Source organism: Monodelphis domestica, chromosome 5 (genome assembly GCF_027887165.1).
Source record: "Monodelphis domestica isolate mMonDom1 chromosome 5, mMonDom1.pri, whole genome shotgun sequence".
NCBI lineage: Eukaryota > Metazoa > Chordata > Mammalia > Didelphimorphia > Didelphidae > Monodelphis > Monodelphis domestica.
In genome coordinates, this window is record NC_077231.1 from 321,262,138 (window position 1) to 321,283,148 (window position 21,011).

The following is a 21,011-nucleotide window of genomic DNA, read 5'->3' on the forward strand; positions in this document are numbered from 1 at the left end:
GCTAATCAGAATCTCAGAAATGCAGGGGAAAGATCTTGTTTGAAAATACACATGCATAGACTAAGCATCACACATCAATAAAGGCGAGGTAAAATAGATGTGGTCACTTTCTTCTCAAAGGACAAAAATGTTCACCCGTAACCAATAATATTCCAATTCCAGCCATTCTCATAATTTGGAAACAGGTTGCTTGCATGTTCACATATTTACCTCAAATTAATGTAGGTTCTTATTAACTTTGCTGCATAGAAGCTTTGTCACTGTAGTGGTGAAAAATTGTCCTAGCCTGTCTGGAAGTGTGTTTAAATTTAGTGTAATCCTACTTAAGATAGAAGTGTTTAGTGCTCTCTAAGAATTCTTTTTACTGCAGTAGAAAAAGGGAGCGGTAACAGGTAACTTGATGTAATAGGAGAAAAGGTGTGTGTATGATGAGACAGGTTAACTCAAAAATTAAATTAAAATCTTTCCTAGTAGTGTTTTAAAATCACAGGATCTTTGTTTTCAAACATATATGTGGATTCCCATACATGTAGGTGGATAATAGAGTCCCTTTTCCAGTAACCAATGAAATTATTTGCAATCAAAAAACCTGTTTCTGGTTGTCAACTAGTACATGTCTGTTTCATTCTAGTTGGGAGAAGAAAAGGAGGGGGAGCAAGGGAATGATTTCCTCAAGTTTGTATCTTAGCAACTCCAAACAATCTCCTTTGAGGGGTCGACACACTCAGTTTCTCAAAATGAGGTCCCAAATCCACACCATGGGCCCACCATGGCCCACACAGAAGCATCCACAGGAAAGACTGATACATAGATGTACTAAGGTAATTTAGATATTTCCTCAAAAAATTTATCCTAGGGTAGCTCAGTGGATTGACAGTCAGACCTAGAGACGGGAGGTCCTAGGTTCAAATCTGACCTCAGACACTTCCCAGCTGTGTGACTGGGCAAGTCACTTGACCCCCATTGCCTAGCCCTGACCACTCTTCTGCCTTGGAGCCAATGTACAGTATTGATTCCAAGATGGAAGGTAAGGGTTTAAAAAAAAAAATTTATCCTAACCACCTGAGCCACGAATGTTTTAATTCTGATATATTCTCATTAGCATCTTAATTTTGTCACATCCCCCTCCAATATTTATCACTTTCCTTCACTGCCATATTGGTCAGTCAGCTAGGTGTGAGATGGTACCTCAGAGTTGTTTTAATTTGCATTTCTTTAATCAGGAGGGATTTAGAACACTTTTTCATGTGTTTATTGATAGTTTGGATTTCATCGTGTGAAAACTGCCTATCCTATCCCTTGACCATTTTTTGATTGGGGAATGACTTAGTTTTGTTTTTTTTAAACAATATTTTATTTGATCATTTCCAAACATTATTCACTGGAAACAAAGATCATTTTCTTTTCTTCCCTCCCCCACTCCCTCCACTGGGTTTCACATGTGTTCTTGACTCAAACCCATTTCCCTGTTGTTGGTATTTGCACTAGAGTGTTCATTTAGAGTCTCTCCTCAGTCATTTCCTCTCAGCCCTGTAGTCAGGCAGTTGCCTTTCCGCTGTAAACCTCAAAATTCCTTAGACTTATAAATGTTGGAAATTTCACCATTGGGATATTTCATACTTGGAAAATTTCTTACTGATAGTCTATTGGAATGGGAACCCCATTGGCATGGGAGGTTCCTCCTCCTCCCTTCTTCAGATTACTTTAGGACAGAAACCTTTTGCTGAACAATGGAAAGGACTTTGACCTATGCTTAAGCATAGAACAGGAATTTCTTTGAGTCATGATTGATTTTAGAATTGATACAATGGAGATACTTGGAATAAATCTCCACCCTATTCAGTCCTAACAGGATTGAGTAAGGGCTGCAGCCTAGATCAAAGATTTAATCATTTGAAAATATGACCTTCAACAGACATGTGCAAAAGTCAGAAACCTCTGGGCGGTCCTGGGTTAAGCTAGAGCCTCCATTGGCACAGGGAAATTGATGAACAGTGATTGGTAGATGGGAGAACTGAGAGGAGGAACTTGGATGGTTTGCCTGAAAGATAGGAGGGTCTGAAGACTCGAGGGTGGTTGAGGAGTTTGGTCGGGGTGATTGCGGTGGACTCAGAGAAGCTTGCGCTGAAGGAAGCTGAAGGTGGGGGCCTCTGAGACTGTTTCTCCATTTTGGTCACGTGAGTGATAGGGACTGATCTCTTTTCTTTGCCCCAGCTATCTAAGGGCTTGGGCCTTTTGGCCCAGCCTAAACAGAAGGGGTATTTAAGCCCTATTCCCTTCTCTCCCTTTTCTCTCTCTCTCTCTCTAATTCCTTTCTTCCTCCTATTGTAGTTAAACTCCATAAAAGATTAACTGCTGACTTGAGTTTTCATTTAGGAATTACATAGCTGAATTCCTTGGCGACCTTAAATTAATATATATCAGTCTTTTAAAGTGATTCCCTTGTCACACCGCGGTGTTTTTACTCCCACAGTTTATCTTCTGCTTGTGCATAGTGTTTTTTAGATCCCTGCAGATTGTTCAGAGACATTGCATTGACCCTAGTGGAGGAGTCCATCACCTTCGATTGTGCCACAGTGTATCCATCTCTGTGTACAATGGTTTTTTGGTTCTTCTCCTCTCGCTCTGCATCACTTCCTGGAGGTCTTTCCAGTTCACATGGAATTCCTCCACTTTATTATTCCTTTGAGCACAATAGTATTCCATCACCAGCAGATACCACAATGTGTTCAGCCATTCCCCAATCGAAGGGCATCCTCTCATTTTCCAATTTTTGGCCACCACAAAGAGCGCAGCTATGAATATTTTTGTACAAGTCTTTGTGTCCATTATCTCTTTGGGGTACAGACCCAGCAGTGCTATGGCTGGATCGAAGGGCAGACAGTCTTTTATCGCCCTTTGGGCATGACTTAGTTTTTTATAAATTTGACTTAGTTACTTATATATTTGGGAGATTAAATCTTTGTCAGAGAGTTTTGTTATTAAAGTGTTCTTCCAGCTTGTTGCTTTCCTTCTAATTTTGGTTACATTGGTTTTGTTTGTACAAAAACTCTTTAATTTGGTATAATCAAAGTCATTCATTTTACATTTTGTAATGTTCTCTGTCTCTTGCTTGGTCTTAAATTCCTTCCTTTCCTGCAGATCTGACAGGTAGACTAGTCTATGTTTAGCTTTATGATTTCATCCTTCATATTTAAGTCATTTAACAATTTTGTATTTATCTTGGTGTACAGTGTAAGATGTTGTTTTAACCATAATTTTTCCCATATTCTTTTCCAATTCTTCCAGTAGTTTTTGTCAAATAGTGATTTCTTTTCCTAAAAGCTGGGATTTGGGGGTTTACTGAACACTAGCTTACTGAGGCCATCTACCCTGAGTCTATTCCGTTGATCCGCCCTTCTGTTATTTAGCCAGTACCATATTGTCTTGATGATCATTGCTCTATAATACACTTTAAGATCTGGTACTACTAGATCCCCATGCTTCACATTTTTTTTCATTATTTCCCTTGATATTCTTGATCTCTTTTCTTCCAGATGAATGTAGTTATATTTTTAGCTCATCCTACCCATGAGCAATTAATGATTTTTCCAGTTATTTAGATATAATTTTAATTGTGCAGAAAGTGTTTTGTATTTGTGTTCATATAATCCCTGTATTTGGCTTGGCAAATAGATTCCTAAATATTTCATACTGTCTAGAGTGATTTTAAATGGAGCTTCTCTTTCTAACTCCTGCTGTTGAATTTTGTTGGAGATATATAGAAATGCTGATGACTTATGTGGGTTTATTTTGTATCCTGCAACTTTGCTAAAGTTGTTAATTATTTCCACTAGTCTTTTAGTTTACTCTCTAGGACCCTTTAAGTAGACCATCATGTCATCTGCAAAGAGTGATAACTTGGTCTCCTCCTTGCCTATTTTGATGCCTTCAATTCCTTTATCTTCTCTAATTGCTACTGCTAGTGTTTCTAGTACAATGTCAAATAGTAGAGGTGATAATGGGCATCCTTGTTTCACTCCTGATCTTATTGGGAATGCGTCTAGTTTATCCCCATTGCAGATGATATTAGCTGATGGTTTTAGATAGATACTGTTTATTATTTTTAGGAATGACCCTTCTATTCCTGTGCTTTCTAGTGTTTTCAATAGGAATGGGTGTTGTATTTTATCAAAGGCTTTTTCTGCATTTCTTGAGATAATCATGTGGTTCTTGTTGGTTTGCTTGTTGATGTGGTCAATTATGTGGATGGTTTTCCTAATATTGAACCATCCTGGCATTCCTGGTATAAATCCCACCTGATCATAGTGAGTAACCCTCGTGATCAGTTGCTGGGATCATTTTGCTGGTCTCCTATTGAGGATTTTTGCATCTATGTGCATTAGGGAGATCGGTCTGTAGTTTTCTTTCTCTCTTTATACCTGCCTGGCTTCGGAATCAGCACTATATTTGTGTCACAAAAGGAGTTTGGCAAGACTCCTTCTTTGCTTATTTTGTCACATACTTTGTAGGGTGTCGGGAGTCATTGTTCTGTGGCTGTTTGGTAGATTCACCTGTGAATCCATCAGGCCCTGGGGATCAAGCCCCTTTTGTTCTCCAGAGGTCCTTCCTCGTCCTTGCCGGCACAGGGCCTTCCCCTCCAGTGCCGCTGTTCATGTTCTGTACAGATCATGAATGGAACCTGCCCTTCAGCATGTGAACTTCCTGAGGGAGGAGAGGATGGGCTCATCTTTTTCCCCTTTCTTTGGGTCTGGGGCAGAGGAGGCGTGTGATGAATGCTTCTGGAGGCAGCCAGGTGGCTCTGCAAGGGATAGAGTGATGTGCATGGAGGGAGGAAAACTCACCTGCCAACTGAGTGATCCCGGGCACGTCCCTTCGCCTGTTCGCCTCAGTTTAATCACCCCGAAAAGGAGCTGGAAAAGCAAATGGCGGCCTGCTCTGCGCTTTGCCAAGAAAGGCCCGCCCGGGGCCATTGCCTGAAAGCGCTTCTTCACCCGCCGAATATCAGTCACTGAGGTCATGACGTTGCAGGGGCAGGACAGCCGCGCTGCCGTTTATTCTTGTTTCCCAGATACCTGGCAGGGTGTCTCACTGGGGCCCTTGCAAGGACCCTATAAACGGGCTCCCCACTGATCCACAGATGAGAAAAGGGCGGCTACGAAGGGGAAGCGGTGCAGCCACTCGGCTCGCTGGCTCGGCTGTCTCTCGGGTCTCCGGTACTCCGCGCCCGTGCCCGACGCCTCGGCCGCTGAACACGTCGCGAGGCCTGCCGGGCGGCCTTGGAGCGGGCAGCCCCCCTCCCCTTGCAGGAAAGGCTCTTCCTGAGCCCAGGGCACAAGGGGCGTCTGCTGTGTGCACGTCCTCCTCCGGACTGAGCACAAAGACCGGGAAGCGGCCCCTCCGCCACTCTCAGCTGGGGCCGCTGACAGCAGAGATCCCTTTTGGCTGCCTCCGGGCGTCGTCTTCGCAGCCTCTTCCGCTACCTTTACGGAAGCATCCGTCCGAGAGAGGCTGAAAGTGTTCTCTGGCTCAGTAGGGAAACTCAAGTGGGGGCAGCGATGTCCGGCCTCCATCAGCCCAGTGTCGGCGCCTCGTGAGCATCCCGTTCCCCGTGAGAGAAGGAGGCAGCGTCGGGGCCCCGCTCATGGAGGGGGTCCCGGAGAGCCCCGGCTTCTCCTCCGAGGCTCTGGGTGCCGCCTCACCGCCCCGAGTCCCTGGGGGGGCACCTCTCCCCTTGAGAAAATGACGCCCAAGATGCTTTCTAGATCTACGATCCCTTCAGTGGCGGAGGCGGACCAGCATCCGACCACATCGGCCTTGGAAGGCTTCCTGGCCCTCCCTGAGCCTGGGCCTCCGCTCTGCCCTCCCCCCCCAGAGGTCATCCAGACCTTGTCTTCCCTGTCCGGGGAGTCCTGCTCCCCCTTATTTGGCCCCACGGGTCCGGCAGGCTTTTGTTGTCATGGTTTGCTTTCTGATCCGTTTCCCAAGGCTCTGTGCACCCCAACAAAAGTCCGGAAGGCCCCCCTCCGTCCCCCCTTCTGTCCTAGGGGTCTGGGCACAAGCCTGTCCTCTTAGCCTCCTCTTCTGCAGGGCAGCCGCCTCCCTCTCCTTCCATCAGCGCCCTTGTCCTCTGGACCCCTGGGTGGAAGCTGCCATTGCCCAGCTGGCTTCCCAGCCTGACGCTCCAGATGGCTTCAGGACATCGGGACACGGGGGGACACGGGGGACAAGGGGGCCGAGCGTCGCCTCCCTCGTCCTCGCCCTCCGCCCGACGGGGATGGCGCCCCCGTGGCGGCCGTGCTCGCGTCCCGCCGTCCCTCCAAACCGTCTGATGGACGCGGGCCTGGGAAGGGAGAAGAGCGAGAGGGACCGAGCAAGGGAGGCTCGGAGCCGACTGTCAGGAGGGGAGGCCTGTCTTTGTGGCCCTGAACAAAAGAAACCCTCTTTTACTAATTCTGAAAGTAACTCGTCGCGGCGGGGTGCGGAGGCCGAGGCAAATAATTGTCTTAGGAGGCTGCCTGCTGCGCGCAATATTGAGCGCAAATGGAAGCGGCCCGACCCACCCTACCTCGCCGCTCTTCTGCTACTGAAATCATTGGAGCTGGATTGGGGGACGCCAGACCTTTATCAATTAACAGCAGGGAAATACCAAAGGTGGCAGCTTGCATATTTATCATCTTTTTTGTGTAACACTTAAATATGTATTAAGAAGTGACTGACATAAATTAGGCAGATTTCAGAAGCCACAGGCCGGAGCTTGTCGAGGACCCCCTTCTGCTTGACATTTCATCCTTGTCAAAGATCAAATTATTTTAATTTAGGCTGCAAATTATAAGGAATGAAGACTTCTTTGTGGGAATTCCCTGTGGTAATCTGACTTTTGTTGTTACTGCTGCTTGTCAGTGTGCAAAAGATATAATATGCATGCAAATAAGGTTAAAAAATATGTACTATCTAATTATCCAGCCAGTACATTCCACTTGAAGACAGTGGGAGGCCTGACACACAGTATGTGTTTGATTCTTTGAGGCCTGCAGGGTATTTACACAAGATTACTTTTAATTATGAAATTAATATCTGTTTATCTAGAATGTATAGCAGTAAGTGAGGATACACATGAGGGGAATTTTTTAGTAAAATAAATCATCTTCATTTAATACATAAAAAGGGGGAAAAATCGCTCGGCCTGTGAAAGAGACCCGCAAAGACCTTGTGTTCACCCCCGTTGAAACAAATGGAAAGCAAACTTGGCACTTCTCACTTGTCTGCTTCCCCCACTGCCACAGGGGCCCGCGATGTGGTGTTCTGCCCTCCGTTTTGTTGTGTGAGCATCATGGGACGGCTGCCTTCCTGTTGTAGAAAAGAGAGGACGGAATGGCACTGGCAATGGCGGAACAGAAAAGGGACCCCTTTTCTTTCTCCAGGACTAAACAGGGCTTCTTTTTAGAGACGGAGAGAGCCAAGGAGCGTCCCACAAATGAGATATGGAACTTGCATGTGGCATCCCTATGGTCACCTCTCTCAAAGAGGAATCCCTGAGAAGTGATTTACCAAGCAAAACAGTAGCTACGGAAACCAATGTTTGCCTTTGATTTGCACTGAAAAAACGGAGAATCATTTTGGGAGTCAGAACTCCTTTAATTGCTCCACTCCGGGCACTAAACAAGGACAAAACAACCAATTTCTAAAAATAGTAGAATCATTTCCCTCTCCCAGGGATACTTGTAGTTCCCTACAAAGCAGAATGGGATCATCAGAAGGGATACGGGTTGTAAATGAGCAGATTTTGGTGTAAATTAAGGCTCTCTGGGGCCTTAAGCAAGTTATTTCCCAATTCTGACCTTCACTTTCTGTGTTGTAAAATCTTGGTGATCCTAATATCCTTTACAATTCGAAATCTTTTGATCCCCAATTCCATCTTCTTTGTCTAAGGAATTCTTAACCTGAGGTCTATGAACATGTTATAGATAGATGATAGATAGATAGATTAATGGATGGATAGATAGATAGATAGATAGATAGATAGATAGATAGATAGATAGATAGATAGATAGATAGATTAATGGATAGATAGATTAATGGATAGATAGATAGATAGATAGATAGATAGATAGATAGATAGATAGATTAATGGATAGATAGATAGATAGATAGATACATGATAGATAGATAGATAGATTACTAGATATAGATAGATTAATAGATAGATAGATAGACAGACAGACAGATAGATGGAGGATGGATAGATGGAGGAATAGATAGTTGAATGGAGGTATAGAAAGAAAATAGAATTATTTTCATATAATTGGTTTCCTTTATCATCTCATGTCTTTTTTTTTTTGCATTTAATAATGCTTCTCAGAGAAGGCTCCATAGGCTTCCCCTGACTGCCAGAAAAGTACAAGACACACAATGAAGATTAAGAACATAAGTTTGCACCTTCTCTTTGCCAATCCATGTCTTCTACCTTCTTTAAAACTTTGATAAGAATGTATTTTAGAGCCTTTTCTGGTTCTACTTAATTAATTCTAAGCTGCCTGAATAAATGTACTTTATACATATGCTGTTTTGAAACTATTCTTGTCCTATTTGTGATTGTGATTTCTCCCTCATGCTCTTCCTTAAAACATTCCATCTTCCTCCTCCCTTTACCTTAAATCCCTAGGAGATAAGTCCCAATCAGCACCTTTAAACAGCATCCTCCGGTCCTCCCTGATAGAGCCAGAGAAAAGAATTCCCGTCATCTTTGGAATTATTGTGGCACCTTGTGGGGGTCCCTGTGAAGATAGAGGATCTTACTTGTTATTTGTTGCTCTCTTATTTCTTCCACCAGAATGTAAACTCTTGTAGGCCAGACCTTTGTTCTACTCGTGGTTGTATCTCATATTATATTTAGCTCAGTTCTTTGTGCCTATTAGATGCTCCAAAAAATCTGTCAAATGAATGACTGAGTGAATCAGTAAATGTCTCTCTAATAAGACTGTAAACTCCTTGAGATCTTTATCTGAGTCATCATCTTTTCACCCCCTTCCTCCAAGTGCTCTGGATATAACAGATGCCTAGTAAATGCTCCTGATGCCATCTAGACCCTGGGCCTGTTGTAATAGCCTAGTCCGTAGCCATGACAGCAGGGGTGGTTGGATGGGGAGAGGAGGCAGGTGGATAGGCAGACACATTTTAGCCATCTGATTCAAAGAAATTTGGTCTCACTGAAGTGATCCTTTTTCCACTCACATTTAAGATAATCAGATATTGTGGAAAGATTGACTCCGAAATGTAAAATAAATGGATTAGAATAGTCTCACTGTAATAATGAAAACAAGATAGCCAAAGACCAATCAACTAAGAATACAGACTTAAAATTCAGGACTTTCTATTTTTTCTCCCTCTTCCCTTTGTCTCTTTGTGTGATCAGTGTGATGGCGTGCAGCTAGACCTAATAAACCTCTCACTGGAAGGAATTGCTATTTTGAATATTCCCAGCATGCACGGAGGATCCAATCTCTGGGGAGAGACCAAGAAGAGGCGCAGTCATCGCAGAACTGAAAAGAAGGGGTCCGACAAGAGAACAGCCGTCACTGATGTCAAGGAGCTCAAGTTTGCAACTCAGGGTAAGTTTCCAAGATTCTTCGGAATCCGCATCTCATGTATTAGCTTGGGTGCACTGTGAGCTTTTCGAATGGAGGCATTTCTAATGCGCCATAATAAATGGCATTTTCGGGTTCATGACATCGTGTTGCCTAAATAGCATGTGTGGCTGAGGACATCCCAAGAGAGGTTTGGGATGTGGTGGAAATTGGACCGATTCATTTTTTCATCCCCCCATTATTCTTCTCCTGTATTCACCAGGGGTGATGCTCTTTTCCTCAAAGGAGATCACATTTATGCCTGTATCTCTGGGGTAATAAAATGTTGGTTTCTGCTTTGTTCGCCCTATTCTGTGAGCAGAGGAATCATTGGACATTGGCTGAACCTCAAGTGGAGAAAAATAAGCATCCGCCATTTCTGCTAACTTCAGCTGAGATGCCTCACGCTGTAAGGAATAAAATTTAGGGGAGAGAGGGAGACTGAGGCAGGTAGAAATTAGTTTCTCTCTGCAAGGAGTACTATATTTTTTAGAGGTTTATTAAAGGTTAAAGATTAAGAATATACAAGTAAGAAACATGTGCCTAGGCCAGAGGCCTAGACAAAATAACCTCACATCATGGAAGAGCCGCCTCTGCTCCAAAAACGAAAGTCCAAAAAGCCAAAAGCCTTCAAAAGCCTTTGCTTAAATATCTTCTCCATCTCGGCCCAGGTGAGATTACAAGGCATTCTGGGGAAGTGGAGCAAAGGCTCATGGGGATTGTAGTCCTGTATTCGAGTCTATTTTTCACATTCCCCCGTGTGATCATTTGCAAAAAAATTAATTTTTTTCCAAAGGATCATGAAAACAAAATCAACTTAAAAGATTACAATAGTGTGAGGATAAGAGAAAAAAGAATAAAACCAATAATTTCTGAACACATTGACAAAAAGCCGTTAGGGGGCAGTCCCCTTTGGCATAAAAGTATACATACAAATAAATGTTCAATCAACCACACCCAAAGTTCAATTTTGTGCAACTTGTGGTCTGGAGGCTTCTTCATGGTGGCTTCTCCAACAGTTCAGTTCTGGATTCAGAGAGGTAGCATCTTCTTTACCTAAAATTCTTCTCAAAAGGAATTTAAACTTGCAATTTAAATAATGATTTTTTTTTACATTCCCCCGTGTTGTGGGTGATTGAAAGATTCAGAATCAGTTAGGGATGCATGGCTGAGGTATATGAATCAATTGGCAAGAGATATTAAAAAGACATCAGAAAATCCAAAAGAAAAGAAAAATTTCTGGATGAAAATATAGACTATCAAAGTCTTATATGTAAAAATTCCAAGTAGAAGAAAAATAAATCTATAACAGGTCCTTCAATCAGGGCCCAATCAAAATGATCTAAGTAATGATGCATTTACCCAGTCATTGCCAGGACTACAGGAAGGTACCACACTATGAGAGGCAGAAAAGGGGACCAGATTATAGGAGCCAAGTAGGAGCCAAGGTTTTGGGGATACTCATCTTTGAGTATCTTCAGAGTGAGTGTGGACACAAGGAAAGCCTATGTCTTAACACATGTTAAACATAGTAACCTTGAGTCTTCACACTAGGTTCAAGACCTTTGTATTGGCTTAGAAGTGCATCAATCCATCCTAGATTGGCCTTTCTTTGGTCCTATGAAATGGCTCTTGTGTGTAGCTCTTGTCCTGGAATCAGACAGAATCATTAAGCAAAGTCCCATAATTTATTTAAATAATTAGTGGCATCATTTTTATAGTCACAAGCCTTTTAGGGCATGTATTAGCAAATGTATCTTAAACTTAAAAATCAAAAGGTTAAAGAAAATCTTAATACTGGTGACATGTGCTTCAAATATAAAAAGGAGAGAAAAAATAATTTAAAAACAAATAGTATATTGCACATGCAAGAAAAATATAATAAAAGTCTTTAAAAATTCAAAAATATAGCTTATAATCATTGACACTCTGTGTCAGTTAAGAAAATATAAAATACAAGGCTTTCTCACCAAAAAATGAGATCCATTTCCTCTTTGTATCTGGCCATGATCACTGAGTAGAAGGCAAATGAATTGAACAAGGTTAACAATTTTTCATTTTTAAAAATACAGTAGTACAAATATGTAGATATTAAAGTCCCCAAAATTCTCAATAGCCCAATTAATACAATAGCAAACAAACACACTTTCATATTTCACATAAGTTGCTGTATGACATTTTTAAAACCTATGAATTGATGGACATTTGTCACAATTTTTACAAACAGAGCAATCCTTCAATCTTGGTAATAAACATATTTTTTAAACAAAGTAAAACTCATCTTGGGTTTAGAACATAATCAAGAAATCTATATATCATCCTGGTAGAAGTAAAATAGTGAGCTGAAGAGCATAAATAAAGGGGTGCTCCTTGTTCTTGGAGGCTTTTCCCAAGGGTACAAATGCCCTGAAATTAACTGCCCAACTTCCATTCACATGTGGGAAGGTTGGGGGTTATAAAATACATTTCACTTCAGCTACTAGAATGGGCCTTACCTCGTGGTAGGGGCAGGCAAAAATAACCAGACTGTTAAAAAAAATTCCAAAAATCATATTTAAAAAACCCTTAAAATCAAATCATTTGAGGTATTTAGCACATTAAAATCCCAAAGGTTGTTAATACAATTATAACCAGTTCTGAAGTCCATCTATCCTCAGCAAAATAAAAAAAAGCTGTTTTTTCATATATGGGCTTATTCACAACAATATTTGTTCAACAGTTATAGGGGAAAAACAACAGAATTTCAAAACTCAGTACATTCAAAATAAATTCAATCAACCTTCAGTTCACAGAATAATATTCAATCCAGTAATATATGAACTTAAAATCACAAAGTTAAACCTTAAACAAAACAATGCAATAGAATACAGAGATGTTTATAAACCATTGGAGTCCGAAATGCCTTAGAATGTAGCCTTTAGTCTCTTCAAAGTTCCTTGGGTTTTTTTTTTGTTTGTTTGTTTGTTTGTTTTTAATTATCCATTTAAATGTCTATTGTCCGAAGGTAGAGTAGTAACGGCTAGGCTATGGGATTCAAGGGAAGCATCTGAGGCCAGATTTTAGCTAGAGACCTCCCGTCTCTGGGCCTGGCTTCCAGTTTGCTGGGCCACCCATTTTCCTCCCCAAAGTTAAAGTTGAATCTTTGGGCTGAGTCTGCTCCCAGACAGGCAGGTAAAATCAATGAAACTGCCAGAAGAGTCAAAAATCCTTTTAAACAGCCCATTGCTTTTAAGTTTCTGTTTGAAAAGATCTGTTTCTTCTCTCTAGTCTTTTCTCTCTTTCCCCTCTCTGATACCCCTGTGGCCAATACCCCCATCCACGTGGAGGCTTAGCCTAAGGGAAAATTACCCGGTCTCCTTTCCCTCTCTTCTCTCCCCTCTGCCCACGTGGCCAATACTGTTACCAGCTGGTCGCAATGAGTCCTGAGCGATCTGCTCCGAGGATCTGGGTGATGAGCCAGCTGGGGTCATGCTTGTGGGTCTGGGGCACAGAAATAGGCAGGCAGCGGCTGGTGAGAGGCCAGGAGCAGGAGTGGCTGCGGGCGTGGGCAAGGCCGGGACCAGGTACCAGGTGAGGATGATCAGGGCTGCAGGTTGCAGGCAGGAAGCGGCAGGGCAGGTCCGGAGCCTGTAGCAGCTTTGCGAGGGTAGAAAACCTTGGCCAGAGAGATATGGCTCAAAAAAAATTTTTTTTTCTAGGTACTAGATATTAAAACTGAATTTAAGATCAGAAAAGAAATCAGAAGACTGAAAGTTCTTTTTTCCATTAGGTCGCCAACTGTAAGGAATAAAATTTAGGGGAGAGAGGGAGACTGAGGCAGGTAGAAATTAGTTTCTCTCTGCAAGGAGTACTATATTTTTTAGAGGTTTATTAAAGGTTAAAGATTAAGAATATACAAGAAACATGTGCCTAGGCCAGAGGCCTAGACAAAATAACCTCACATCATGGAAGAGCCGCCTCTGCTCCAAAAACGAAAGTCCAAAAAGCCAAAAGCCTTCAAAAGCCTTTGCTTAAATATCTTCTCCATCTCGGCCCAGGTGAGATTACAAGGCATTCTGGGGAAGTGGAGCAAAGGCTCATGGGGATTGTAGTCCTGTATTCGAGTCTATTTTTCACAACGCCCAGGATCCGTGGGTCTGTTCAGAGGGCGGAAAAGGAGAGGGGTTGTTATGGGAGCTTCATGGCTGAACTCTGACTTTTCCCCAAGTCAGAGCAAAACCATGGCATCTCCGCCTGACAAGTTGGACGCTTGGAATGCCACCTATCGACATGAGAAGCCAGTATGAGCTCTCGTAGGGCCCTGGCGGCCTCACTAGGTCAGTGGACAGTGGGTCAGACTGGCTGGTCAGAGCCATGGGATCTCCAGCGGCTTGACCACAGGCCAGACAAATGGACCCCTTGAAAACTTGGGGTGTGTTGGGGAGGGTAGAACTGCGCCAGGGAACCAGTGTCCCAGCAGGGCTTCCGGAGAGGGTGCCAAAGTAGCTCCCCCACAGGTTCCTTTCAGATAGGAAGGCGGTTGTTTTGCCAGTGGACAAATAGCCGCCCACTAAAGGAGGGCCCCAGACGAACTAAGTGTGTATTCTCAAAAGCAGATTCCTGAGCATTGAAAGATGCTGTCATTTTCCTGTTTGAAAACGGCAGAAACGGCTGCTTTGGATCCTCAGACGTTGGTCAGTTGGATTTTGTCTGTGCCTGTGCTGGGCTCCCCATTCTGGCTGTCCCCCAGAGCCTGGAATCTTTGCAGCGGGGCCACCCCCCAGCCCTGTGGATGTTTGATGACTTTTTTACCCCCCCCCCCCAAAGAGCCCTCGTCCGGCGAAAGGCTCTGATAATGGCCCCGCACGGTATCTGCCCTCACGGGGGCTGGGGGAGCAGCGCTGCCGTTCTTGCCTCTCTGGGAATCCTCAGCAGTCCGCTCAGTGGCTGGCTTGCCGCAGGAGTGCCCGGATCCTCGCTCACCATCCTAACTTGCTTTACACCCCCAACACCTCCGGGAGACCAAGGCTGGGGAAGCTCTGGAGCGGCCGTGGGAGATCCGGGGCCAGAGCCATCAGACTGCCGATTCCGGGCTAAACTTGATGTCCGAGAACGCTGGCTCCCCGCCTTGAGTGCGGTCCCCGGGCTGGGGACGAGGCCAGGATCCGGTCCTCGCTGTCGGCTGCTTAGGACCAGACTCCGTATTTTCCCTGAACAGAAGGTGCGGCTGACCCTCCTTTGGGCTGTGGCTGTTCCTTGGCTGGGCAGTCCCCTGAAATGGCGGCCCTCCTCTTTGCCCCGGTGCTCCGGGCATTGTCATGGCGGCGAAGCGCCTAATGTCCGTTAACAGTATCGCAGGGACCCATCTAAATCTTCCCCCCTAAATGTATTGCAAACTCACTCTAGACGCTGACTCCGCGCCCCAGTTTTTCCTGTACTGCCGCGCGCGACCCCCCCCCCCCCCCCCCCAGGCCTTCCCCCTCTTACCTCCAAGATGGCGGAGGAGTCCAGAGCGGCCTCCTGGCCCCGCCTCCTCCCGCCTTTAGTCACCCTCCACCACACTGCCGGCTCTTCTCCTGCGTCTCCATCCATTTCCGCATTTCCAGGTTCAGCGCTCCGAGGCATCCTCCAGCCTCTCCCGGAAGGTACAAAGTCCTTCCCTTGGACGGTCTTCCAGCCCCCGTTCCCAGCCCGATTCCTTCACCGGGTCTAGGCTTTGGCCTTCCCTCACTCCGGCAGGCCTCTTCTTGTTCATTGGTTGTAACCTCGTAGCCTCCCCTCCCCCCCAGTTAGCCCCGGCCCTGCCTCCTCCTCCCCTCTGCTCCTCCCCTTCCTGGGAGCATCCTGGCCGAGCTTGGCGGTGGCTCCTATGGGGGACGGGCTGGGGGAGCCGCCTGGTGCCCGCCGGGGGCACCTGTACCGGTTTGGCCTGGAGGAAGCAAAAGGGAAGCAAGGAAGGCCGGGGCCTGGCAGCGCCCTCGTGCTCCGCCTCAAGTGCTCCCTTCCGGGGGATTAGACCGGCAGCCCCGTCTGCTCGCTGCCAATTCTGAAGGCAGTTTTGGGTAGGCACTCGGAAGGGGGGCGTGTGTTCTTGTGCCTAGGACAGGGCAGCCACGTCCCCTCGGGGAGGGGAGCCGCTCTGTTCTGTGGGGTCAGAGGCTTCCTCTTAAAGGGCGTCCGGGGCAGGGAACGTTCCACAAATAGAGTTCCCATTCTCTGGAGGCCCCCTTCGATGTCCAGCCTAATGAAAAGCCAAAAAGCAAACCAAAGCAAATCATCCCTTTCCGGTCCGCCCTCTGACCAAAAGTACAAAATGAAACAAAAATGAAAGCTTTTGATCAGTCCCTAAAAGCCATCGGGTGTCCTGCCTGAACGCTCTTTGGGGCTATAGACATTTTACTAAGCTTTCTGCCCTGAGCTGCACCGTCCTGACAAGTGGGAGCCAAGAGCAAGCGAAGAGGGCAAACAAAGGAGCTTACATTTGGTCCTGAAGTCATAGGGAGCCACAGGGGGCTATTGAGGAGGAGCCTGCCCTTGAGGAACGTCACTGACAGCTTTTAGTGGAGGGCAGCCTTGACGCAGGGAGTCTAATCGCTGCCTTCCATTTCTCAAGTGAAGCCAAGGGGATCCCGAAAGTTCTTTTGTGCACTCTGAAAGGATGAGGGTTCGTGAATGTCTTTATAGTTTTGTATATTGCAAATACTGAACTTTGTCATCCCCAGAAGTGTTTAATGGCACTTAATAGACAGGAACAGGACACTTCCCAGGCTTGTAGAAGATGGACTTGTTCCAAATGGGAGAGCAATGGACATGGGCTCTCCATGATTAGGGTTTTTCTCAAGGCTTTATGGGTTACTTGGGGTCATTTAGAAGACACTGTGCAACACTGGCTAAATAGAGGGGCAACTTTCATAACTATGGGAGAGAGGGAAGGCTTCTTTCTTGTAGGGAAACCCAGGAGCTGAGCCTTGGAGGAAGCTCCGGGTTTCAAGATGGAGACATCTGGAAGTGGTCCATGCCACACACAAGAGGCCAACCACAGAAACTGAATGTGTGATGCTGTGTTTAGGGGAACTCCAAGGAGGCCCTGTTAGCTGGTACAGAAAGACTGTAAATGGAAGGAATGAGGAATAAATCTGGTAACCAACACAGGCCAGGTCCAAACTGGAAAATTATGAGCAGCTTGTAGATCATCCTAAAAGGAATAGGGAGACAATAAATGTTGGTTAGCAGGGAAATGGCAGTCAGGTTATTATGGTAGTTTTAAGAAGCTTTTGTTGAAGGGGGAGAAAGACTGCAAAGAAGGCCAATTAGGATATGCTTTTAATAATCCAGGTGAGAAGCATAGGAAACTGAACAAAGGTCATAAGCATGTGAATAGAGAGAAATTGGCTGTTGGAAAAGATGTAAGGCAGGTAGAAGAACTCAATTTGGACACTGATTATACATCAGAGATATGGGACAGGGACAGGTTAAAGGGACTTGAAAGGCTATGAAGCTGGGTCACTGGAAAGATGATGATGATGACCTTAAAAATACAGGGAAAATTGTAGGAGGGGCAGACTTATTGAAGATGACGAGGCCTGATTTCTCAGTATAATTATTTTGAAATTCAGTTGATACATCTATTTGGAAATTTTTTTAAAGCAGTAGGTGATGTGGGACAGGAACTCAGGAGGAAGTTTAGGGATGAATATAAAAATCTAGGAGTTCTTTCCAAAGAAAAGGCACTGGAATCGTGGGAGTTAATGAGATCACCTACAGAGAAAATAGAGATGGAAAAAAGAGGGCCTAGCCCAGGGTCCTGGGGGACAACTATAGTCAGAAGCAGGGTCCAGCCAGACAAGTAGGAGGAGAACCAGGAGAAAGCACTTGGATATAAATAAGGCAGGAAATATTGATAGAAGAAAGAATGTGTCAAATGTATAAAGACAAAGAAGGATAAGAACTAAGGAAAGGGTATTATAACTACCTGGGACTTTTTAAATTAGTATTTCATTTCAAAAGAAGTTTTGCTATTTGATACAAAAACACACACACACACATATGTGTGTGTATGTAGAAGGAAAAATGTCAAGTGATTAATTATGTAGAAATGAGTGTAGAAAATCCAAAGAAACCAAAGTCCAAGCAATGAAACAGCTAAAAATTGGAAATCATTTGCCTTCTTCTAATGCATCTGTGAATTCCTAGATAGGTGAAATTTCCCCAGTTCTTTTTTTAAAGAATATTTTTCTATGGTTACATGATTCATGATTCTCCCCTTCCCTCCTGCTTCCCAGAGCTGACAAGCAGTTCCACTGATATATCCATGTATCATTGTTCAAAACCCATTTTCATGTTATTCATATTTTCAGGAGAGCAATTCTTTAACATCAGAACACTAATCATATATCCCCACTGAATCACATGATCGATCCTATGTTTTTCTTCTGCATTTCTGCTCCCACAGTTCTTTCTCTGGATGTGTATAGCATTCTTTCTTCTAAGGCTCTCAGGATTGTCCTGGGTCATTGCATTGTTGCTAGTAGCAAAGTCAGTTACATTCGATTGTGTTACAATGTATCCGTCTCTGTGTACAATGTTCTTCTGGTTCTGCTCCTTTCACTCTGCATCAGTTCCTGGGGGTCTTTCCAGTTCACATGGAGTTCCTCCAGTTCATCATTCCTTTCAGCACAATAGTATTCCATCCCCATCGGATAACACACTTTGTTCAACCATTCCCCAATTGAGGGACACCTCCTCATTTTCTAGTTTTTTTGCCAATACAAAGAGCGCAGCTATGAGTATTTTTATACAAGTCTTTTTCCTTATGATCTCTTTGGGGTATAAACCCAGCAGTGCTATGGCTGGATCAAAGGGCAGGCAGTCTTTTAAAGCTCTTTGGGCATAGTTCTGAATTGTCCTCCTAAATGGTTGGATCAGTTCACAACTCCACCAGCAGTGTATTAGTGCCAAGTACTTTTAATGTGGAGAGATACATGCTATATGCCCTGACGATAGGTGGGTGAGGTGGTCACTCAAGATCTCCAGTTTGGGTTCTGGCTGATGTCATAATACCTGCCCGAATCCCTCCCTCTAGCTTAGAATATTGTCATTTGGATTTGGGCCAGTGCTTCATCTCTCTGTTGAATGCTGATGTCATTGTTATTTAAAGATGGCTTCAACATGTAATTAAGTGTTCTACATTCGTCAGTGGCTGTTGAGGGTGACTGGATCACCTTCTGGTTAGTCGCGCTTCATTTGTGTCAGTGCCTTGTACAGTTCTCCCCAGCGGCTCTTCAGATCCACACTGACTAATTGGAAGCAGTGAGGTAGGTTGGAGGCAGCCAGGAGTTCCTGGCTTCTTGGCTGGAGGACTGACCTTTGAAGCAAAGACTGAGATGCAAGTTGAAGATCTTCTACTTGTTTGGCCACATGAATGTGGCTGAGTAGTTGAGCCTCAGGCTTCTCTTGTATTAAATAGGAATGATGGGACTGTACAAAAGTCACTGTTGATGCTCAAGTATGAGAAGACTATGAGTTAGCATCAGGGATCATTTTAGTAGAACAGTAAACGTACTACAGATTTCTGAGTCTAATGATTAGGCAGAGTACAAGGAAGAGTGTAGTAATGATCATTGCTGTTGTTTGTTCCCTTATGTCCTTATTTGTTGTCAGGATGTTGAATTCCCAGTTTGGAAATTCCCTCCCCCAACATAGAATAGCAACTTCTCTTCACCATAAAAGCCTCATCATGTTGCCTTTCTGTTAACTGACTGTGCAACAGATAGGCCTTCAGTCAGTTAATTTGTTAAGCACCTACTATGTGCACAAAGAGTGACAGTACCTATCCACTCTGGAGCATTGATAGAATTGTTCATTATCATCTTCCTGAATTTGGAACAAGATCAAGACCTCTCCCTTGAGAGAAGGAACCCTGAGGCCTGTGGTCATGAACTAGCCAGCTCAGCCAGCAGGGAATTTTAATATGCTTTACTAGGTCCAGGCGGATGCTTCCCAGTCCCTCCCCATCCAGCTTCATAGCTGAACTGCCAAGAGTCTCGGGACGTGCTGGGCATCCTGACCTGCTCTCTCACAGCTCTCCGAGTCAGACATGCTCGGTAGTATCAATGGCCACCCTTTGGGGGTACGTTGTGTGCTTTGCAAATTGAGCTGTTTTGTGACCTGTGAGACTGGCTATTATCAAGGAAGGCTCCCCGTAGGAGCTCGGGCATTGCCCGGTGTCAGGCCCCACGTGTGCCCCCACTGTGGCTTTAGGAGCTTCAGGAAGATCTTTCGCCGAAGTCCAGCCCTTGGTGAGCAGCTCGTTACTCTGCTTGTCGTGTACCACAGACTCTCCCAGTTTATGAACGTGCGCATTTCCAAGCTCAGCCCTGAGAGCCCCCTTTGGAGGGGGCCATTCAAGGGGAGTGATGATGGGCTCCTTCACAGACCCACGTGAAGAAAACGTATCTCGGACCCGTTCCGTTTCCCTTCAGGGTTGTTCATACGAGAAGACGGGTCTGTTGAGTATCTTCCGCCCTCGTTGAACACGTCAGGGCAAGTCATTAGCAATGCTGAGATGAGTCGGTGCGGCCGGGTCAGGGACGAGAAGGGACCTCGGCTGCGGCAGGGCTCGGACCCTCTGCGTCGGAGACGTAAACGTGGAGGACAGCGAATTCCAGGACGGCTGAATCGGTCCGTCCGAGAAGCGCCCTCCTCTCCAAGCTCGGGCATCCATGTGCACGTCGTCCAAAGCGCTGCCAAATAGATGGCGGCCACATCTGCAGGTTTGATCCGACAAGGCATTATCGATGGACTCTTTGGGGAAATGGCGTTTCTAATTTGTGTATGAAGTGGTTCTTAGGAGTCAGATTTACTTTTGGCATTTTTACAAAATTGCATTCCCCAAAAGAAGAGATTAAAGGAGAAAAAACGACCTTTTTGCAACGATGTTGATAGGTCAAAGCTCCTGAGAGCTCAGTTTGAATTCTGAGAAACTGAGCACAGGACCGAGTGTAGGGAGGGCCGCTTTTCTGCATTGCTTGTGTAGGATTTTTCGAGTTAAAGAGCCTTCCTTAGTGTATGATGTTCTGGTCAAGTATCTGCATCCCGTCTTATAAGTCAACAGCGGGAATACTGAGTCAGGAGTGCCAGTAAGCCAGCCCTTGGGTTGTTTTAGTTTTTCTTTTTCTTTATGTTTTGTATTTTAATAACACATTCCCACATAAGTTTTCCAAAGTCATAGGATGCATATTGTCTCCCTCTCCTCTTTCCTCCCCCTTCTGGGAGCTGGTAAGCCGTTCGGCTGGCCTATACACTTATTATCACACAAAACATTTTCATATTATTCATTTGTGTAAGCAAATAGTCTCATGGAACCCAAACCCCAAAACATATGCCCAAATATGCACGTGACAAATC

At 44.8% G+C, this 21,011-nt stretch overlaps 1 protein-coding gene and 1 long non-coding RNA gene across 8 annotated transcripts in view; one reads left to right on the forward strand and one right to left on the reverse strand.

Moving 5' to 3' along the window:
* Nucleotides 1-21,011, forward strand: part of DGKB (diacylglycerol kinase beta) — a 643,039-nt gene that overhangs the window by 488,898 nt on the left and 133,130 nt on the right. For all 7 annotated transcript variants that reach the window (XM_056800573.1, XM_056800574.1, XM_056800571.1 and 4 more), the window contains one exon: nt 9,416-9,611. In XM_056800573.1, the coding sequence (XP_056656551.1) occupies nt 9,416-9,611 (196 nt within the window). The remainder of the gene's footprint in view (nt 1-9,415; nt 9,612-21,011) is intronic.
* Nucleotides 6,588-15,356, reverse strand: LOC130454689 (uncharacterized). The gene is made up of 3 exons (XR_008912543.1): nt 15,093-15,356; nt 8,653-8,777; nt 6,588-7,350 (listed from the first exon to the last, which is right to left on the reverse strand). It is a non-coding gene; the product is annotated as an uncharacterized LOC130454689 (long non-coding RNA).